We start from the raw sequence: 7088 nt of genomic DNA on the forward strand, positions 1-7088 counted from the left end.
GGGGGGGGGGGGGGGGTGGGGGGGGGGGGGTTGTTGATGGAACTCCCAGCCCTCTGAGGGCTGCTCATTTCCAAGACCTCAGGAGCCCCATGCAGGAAGCCTCCAGGAAGCAGAGGCTCATGAGAACCACCTCAGCTCAGAGCAGGGAGCACAGCACACTCCTCTGAGAACTTCGAAAAGGCAGTGGCCCCAGAAAAAGGACATTCACAACCTCACAATGTTATCCAAAATCTTGGGGTATTTAGGTCTCCTTGCATCCCCAATGAGGACCTGTATCCCATCATAGGTGGTCATTTAAAAAAAAATGGATGAAAAAGCTTACCTGGGACAGTGTCAACAAAGGACAGAAATGAAACATGACAAAGATACCCACTCAGACTATTACTGAATATAGTGTTGGAAGTCTTAGCCACAGCAATCAGACAAGAAATATCAATAACAGACATTCCAAATTGGAAATTAAGAAGTAAAACTATCATTATTTGCAGATGACATGATACTATATAGAGAGAAACCCAAAGATTCCACTCAAAAATCTATTAGATCTAATAAATGAATTCAGTTAAATAGCAGGATACAAAATTAATATTCAGAAGTTGGTTGCCTTTGTGTATACCAATAATAAAAGAGAAATTAAGAAAACAAATCCATACATAATTGCATAAAAAAGAATAAAATACCTAGGAATAAATTTAAGCAAGAAGGTAAAAAATCTATATTAAGAAAACTATAAGACATTGAAGAAGACACAAATAAATGGAAGCATATACCATGCTCATGAAGAATTAATATCATTAAAATGCCAATACTACTCAAAACAATCTATAGATTCAATGCAATCCCTATCAAAAGACCAAGGGCATATTTTTTACAGAACTAGAACAAATAATCCAGAAACTTATATGGAACCATATAGAGCCCAAATAGCCACAGCAATCTTAAGAAAGAAAAGCAAAGTTGGAGGTATCATATTACCTGATAGCACTCTATACTGTAAGGCTATAGTAAACAAAACAGCAAGGTAGTGGCATAAAAACAGACACATAAGTCAATGAAACAGAATAGAGAGCCTAGAAATAAACTCATGCCTGTATGGTTAATTAATCTATGACAAAGGAGGCAAGATTAAAGATAAAGGGTTAAAGACAGTTTATTCAATAAATGGTGTTGGGAAAAATTGGACAGATACATGCAAAAAATGAAATTAAATCACTTTCTTATACCATATACAAGAATAAATTCAAAATAGATTAAAGACTTAAATGTAAGATCTGGAACCATAAAACTCCCAAAAGAAAACTTAAGCAATAAACTCTTTGACATTGGTCTTAGCAATATTTTTTTAAATATGTTTCTTCGAGCAAGGGAAACAAAAGCAAAAATAGACAAATGTAACTATGTCAAACTTAAAAGGTTTTGTACTATGAAGGACACCATCAACAAAAGGGAAACACAACCTATTGACAAGGGGTTAATATCTAAAGTATATAAAAAACTCAGAGTTCAACAACAAAAACACAAACAATCTGATTTAAAAATGGGCAGTGGACATTTCTCCAAAGAGGACCTACAGATGGCCAATATTCATATGAAAAGATGCTCAATGTCACTAATCATCAGGGAAATGCACATTGAAACCACATGAAATACCACCTCACACGTGTCAGAATGGTTATCATTAATAATCAACAAGTTTTGGTAAGGATGTGAAGAAAAGGGAACCCTCATGCACTGTTGGTGGGAATGCAGGTCAGTGCAGCCACTGTAGAAAATAGTATGGAGTGTCCTCAAAAAACTAAAAATAGAACCCATATGGGCCAGGAATTCCACTTCTGGGTTATTTATCTGAAGAAATCCAAAACACTAATTCAAAAGTTATCTGCACCCTTATGTTCATTGAAGCATTATTTACAACAGCCAAGATATGGAAGCAACCTAGGCGCCCACCAATAGATGACTGGCTAAAGAAGATGCATTATATAGATACAATGGAATATTACTTGGCCATAAAAAATAATGAAATCTTGCTATGTGCCTGGGGTCTTGTCCAGCATCTAGAAGGGTTCAGGAAGGGTTCATGGAGAAGGGGCTTCAGTAAATTATTATGAGTCTAGAGCAGTGATGGCAAACCTTTTGAGCTCCGCGTGTCAGCATTTTGAAAAACGCCTAACTTAACTCTGGTGCCGTGTCACGTATAGAAAATTTTTGATATTTGCAACCATAGTAAAACAAAGACTTATATTTTTGATATTTATTTTATATATTTAAATTTAAAGAGTCTAGAGGCGAAACATAATTTTGGAAGGCATTTTGGGGAGCCAGAGGAGACTTAGCTAGAGAAACCAAGTCCTCCTTGTCTCAGGACCCCTTGCTTTTTATTAACACAAATTGTCCTAAAGCAAGGTAGATATACATATCAAAGGCAAGGTTTAGTATACAGAATACATTGTCAGATTGGGGCAACTGCCTATGGCTGTTCATGTGTTTGGCCAGTATGAGGCAATAACACGTAAATTAAAATACTCTCAGCTGTCTGGCAGCAAGCAACCATCTATGCAAATCTTTAGGTGTGGGGAAATGCTCTTAGCTATTTCCAGCAGGCAATTCTCAAGGTTCCATCAACCTTTTGATGAAACTTCTTGCATTTATGACATGCTGGAATTAGCTTCCAGCAGCTATGTGCGACAACATGGATGGACTTAGAGGGCATATGTTAAATGAAATAAGTCAGTCAGAGAAAGACAAATACCATACAGTTTCACTTATATGTGGACTCTAAAGAACAAAATAAAGGAACAAACAAAGCAGAAACAAACTCATACATACAGAGAACAAATTGATGATTGTCTGATGGGAGGAGAGTTGGGAGAGTGAGTGAAAAAGGTGAAGGGAATAAGCACACATTGTCAGTTATAAAAATATTCATCAGAGATGTAAAGTATAGCATAGGGACTACAGGCAATAGTATTGTAATATGTATGTATGGTGCCAGATTGGTATTAGGCTTATCAGGGTGATCACTTCATAAGGTATATAAATGTCTAATCACTATTTGTACACCTGTATGTCAACTGTAATTGAAAAATTGAAAAAGAAAGGACAAAAAGAAGTGCTCCGTTAAGATAAAAGAGAGAAAGGGGGGTCCCACTGGGTGGAGGAGAGGTAGGAGGTGGGAGGGGCTGCTGTCTGGAGAGTCAAAAATAAGGCAGGGTGGGGAGGAGCAGGGAACAGTGGCTGGGAAGTGAGTGAAAGGAGGAATTGGAGTTGCAAGTGTAGACAACTCTGGGAAAGCAGGGCAGTGAGGCAGGGCACACACCAGCCTCAATGAGCTCTGCTCCTTCCAGCCACTACCTTGCTGGATTTAACCTCTCTCCCCTCCCTCAGTGTCCTCACTCCCACCAGTAGTGTGCCATAGTTGCTATGCCTGCACAGCCTGTGTTAGCAAAAGGCCTTATAATGTGTGCCAGGTAGGCCTGCCTGTCTACTCACAAGCCATTACTCCACAAATCCTGTGTGTTTGTGTGTGGGGCCAGGGGGTAGGGGTGGGAGGGGAGGAATTTGGGGGCAGGAGGGGGGGAACAGCACTGCACTGGATTCTCCAGCCTCCACTCCCCAAACTCCTCCCTGTCAAGTCCCTGCTCTGCACTTTTGCATCCCCTCTCCTGTTCACTGGCAATGCCTTGCACCCCAGTCTCTGCCTGTTAAAGCTAAGTCTTTCAGAATTTGACTCCACCAGGCAGCCTTTCCTGAGGCAGGTACACAGCATCAGCCTCCTTTAGTGCTGTTAGCTTCATGGGGTAACCCCAGTATCTGCCTCTTGCTTGTTCCATTTCTTTTTTGAACCTTCATAACTCCAGCTCAGTCCAGGGCTGAGCCAGGCACAGGAGAGGGGTGAATTAGCCCAACACTGTCTACTGCAGATGGAGAATGTCTGGCCTGTGGGTCATATAAGGCCCTCCAAATCATTTGGTGTGGCCCTGTCAAGGCATTAGGGGTGAGTTAATTAAATGTTTGACCAAATATAGAAGGCTAGTTTTTATGTTGACAATTTTGTATGGCCCTTGAGTGATACTATAAATATCCAAATGGTCCTTGGCAGAAAAAAGGCCCAACCAGCGTAGCTCAGTGGTTGCGCGTAATCTATGAACCAGGAGGTCACAGCTCCATTCCCGGTCAGGGCACATGCCCAGGTTGCGGGCTTGCTCCCCAAGTGGGGCGTTCAGGAGGCAGCAAATCAATTAATCTCTCTCTTCATTGATGTTTCTATCTCTCTCTGATGTTTCAGTCCTGGAAGCCCAGAGGCCACTTCCTTCCTCTCTGAAATCAATTAAAAAAAGAAAAGGTTCCTCCCTCCCCCTTGTACTAGAACTCACATATATAGTGAGTACGACTTTGCTTGGCGAGTAGCTGGGTGGGCTGGATCAGGATGCGGACTCAGGGGGGCAGGCTGTAGACCCAAGCAGATGATAATCATAGTGGGTGTGAGTGTGCCAGCCTCTGAGGGATGGCTTATTGCCCATCAGAGGAGGCTGGAGCAAGGACCTGCTTGGGCTAGGTGCTGAGAGGAGGTTACAGTGTGAGGTTCTGAGAGGGTGCTGCTGGGAAAAGGCCACTGGAACCACCCTTTGGGGAACCCTCATGCCTGAGGAGCACCCCATATATCACATCAGAATCTTGAGGCTGGAAGTAGCCCCACCACTAGAGCTCTGAGGGCTCCCTGCCTTATTCCCTCCCTGAAGGACCTACCTGCTTTCTTCCCTGTCCTTAGATTCTCTGGGCTGCTGCATGGAAGTCCCAAGACTGCACAGTCGGCAGCCTCTGCAGGTAACTGGCTGGGTGTGATGTGGGGACCTCCAAACAACTGTGATCCGGGGGTGAAAGAGAGGACTTTTACATGCCCAGACAGGCCCTCCAACTACTATGGGGAGAAAAAGGCTAAGACACTCTGGGGATGCTCCATGCAGGGGGGCCTCCAGGGACCAATGTCCTATGAAAGGGGTGGGCTCCAGGCCTCACTCTGCTCTCAGCCTCCACAGACACCCTGACTCCCACCCCCAATCAGAATGAGGGTGTCTACGCTGCTGTCGCAGTGCAGGAGGCACCAGGACCCCCGACCCTGCCAGCCCGGGACTACAGGGTGGTCTATGACTACAAAGCCCAGGTGAGGCCCTTGCCCTCCTCTCCTTCTCAGCAGGGCACAGGGATGCCCAAGGGTGAGTTCATACGTAGGTACATGAACTGTAAGTATGCTCTGTGTGTTTGTCCTTAAAGTAGCACCCAGCACTTAGGAGGGGCTCTGTAAGTATCTGTTGAGTGAATGTTGATGAATAGGGTACCAGGGCCCGTGTCTCCCTGAATCTGTTCACACACATACATGTGGTGCCCAGATACTGACATTGTATGTGCCCTTGTGTGCATCCATGTACACATGTACAGTCAGATTGACAGAACTTGAGCTACCTGCAGAAAATGGTCCAAGATTTAAGCTCTGCACCCTCAGGTTAGGGCTCTGTTCTCCATGGCATTGGGTGCCAAAAACTTGGCCAGAATAAGTCCCACAACTGTGCTGGGTTTGGTTTTGTGTGGTCCATGTGGAGATGATGAGTCAAGGAGTCACAGGGCAGCTGTGCCGAGTTCCCCATAGAGTCTGAACTGTTCCCTGCTTTGGGATGAAGGATATAGAGACAGACCCCCTATCAGTCTGGAGTGAGGCCAAGCACCCACTCAGGCTGCGTGGGATGCATAGTAGATTGCCAAATCAGTCTGGACTGATTCCCAAAACCCTGTCCCTGGCAGGGGAGACAGGCCAGAAGAAGGATTGTGTGTTTGTGATAGGGGCAAGCAGAACTGAGGAAACTCAAGGGAGCTCACCAGCAGAGGGGAGGCTGTGTAAGGTACCACTTGGGCATGGTCATGACCAGTACACCTGGCCCCTGACTTACTAAGGTCACTGTGTGCCTAAAGCAGAGTGAGAGAAGGGACAACAGGGAAGAAGCTGGGTTTGTGGGAGGCCTGCAATGACAAACCAGGAGGCTGGGGCGTACAGGCGGCTGAGTCCCATGTCCCACACCCCATGTCTCCGAGGGCTGCTCCAGCCAAGAGAGAGGTCTTATTCTGTAGCCCCAGGAGGATGGGCATGTCTCAACTAACTCAGCCCACATAGGAACAAGCTCAAATTTATGGCTTGGGGAGGGGGTTTGCCAGACCAGACCCTCAAAAACAGGCCCCTCCAGCTTGATGTATTTTCATTCTGTTGCCAAGAATTCTGATGAGCTGGACATCTCTGCTGGGGACATCCTGGAGGTCATCCTAGAAGGGGAGGATGGCTGGTGGACAGTGGAACAGAATGGGCAGCGTGGCTTTGTACCTGGTTCCTATCTGGAGAAGCTCTGAAGAAGGGGCAACAGCCCCCACCTGGACCTGCCCTATCTGTGGGGCCAGCAGTGTCTTTGTCACTGCAAGGCTGAGTCTCCAAGACCAAGCCAGCCCCACAACCCCATTAGTGCTGGCTGCTCCCATTGCAGTCTCTCAAACAGGGAATAAAGGAGTACATTCTTCCTCCTTGGTCTGTGGAGGTCCATGTCTCTCTTAACCCTGCCCCGTATCCAAGTGCTCAATTCAGAGGAGACAAAGGAGCGAAGGGAGAAGTTTGGGAGAGCAGAATTGCCCACTTCTAATGAGACTCTGCCAGGATTGGCTAGGGATGAAAAGGAGCCCTGATCACAGTCCCTGGAAAATCCCAGACTGCCAGAAAGATACTTTCACACTCAGTGAAATGGGAGAAGACCTTGGGGATCAGGAAGGAGGGAGGAGGAGCAAAAAGGGGCTCAGGAGAGCTGGGATGGGGGAACCAGGCTTCCTAGAAGCAGAGGGTCTGGAGCAGGGCCTCTGGTGGGCAGTAGCACATAGGACACAAAGAAGAGAAAATCATCAGGGCCAGACAGATATGTGAGCACAAGGAGGAGTCAAGGAAACAGTAGATGGGACCACTGGAGGTGGAAGAGCCTTGGTGGGAAATTGGAAAGGCAGGCTTAGAGGCTTAAAGTTCAAGGGATCCTCATTGTCTCCCTGACCCAGCTGGGGCCCAG

General features: G+C 45.9%; 1 protein-coding gene across 2 annotated transcripts in view; it reads left to right on the plus strand.

Annotated features, from left to right (window-relative positions):
* Positions 1-6566, plus strand: part of PSTPIP1 (proline-serine-threonine phosphatase interacting protein 1) — a 45440-nt gene extending 38874 nt beyond the window's left edge. For both annotated transcript variants that reach the window (XM_015568193.1, XM_006754237.2), the window contains 3 exons: positions 4769-4824; positions 5028-5161; positions 6262-6566. In XM_015568193.1, coding sequence (XP_015423679.1) covers positions 4769-4824; positions 5028-5161; positions 6262-6393 — 322 coding nt within the window. In that variant the 3' untranslated portion in view covers positions 6394-6566. The remainder of the gene's footprint in view (positions 1-4768; positions 4825-5027; positions 5162-6261) is intronic.
* The last annotated feature ends 522 nt before the right edge of the window (positions 6567-7088 follow it).

This window comes from Myotis davidii, unplaced genomic scaffold (assembly GCF_000327345.1).
Source record: "Myotis davidii unplaced genomic scaffold, ASM32734v1 scaffold1052, whole genome shotgun sequence".
NCBI classification, from domain to species: domain Eukaryota; kingdom Metazoa; phylum Chordata; class Mammalia; order Chiroptera; family Vespertilionidae; genus Myotis; species Myotis davidii.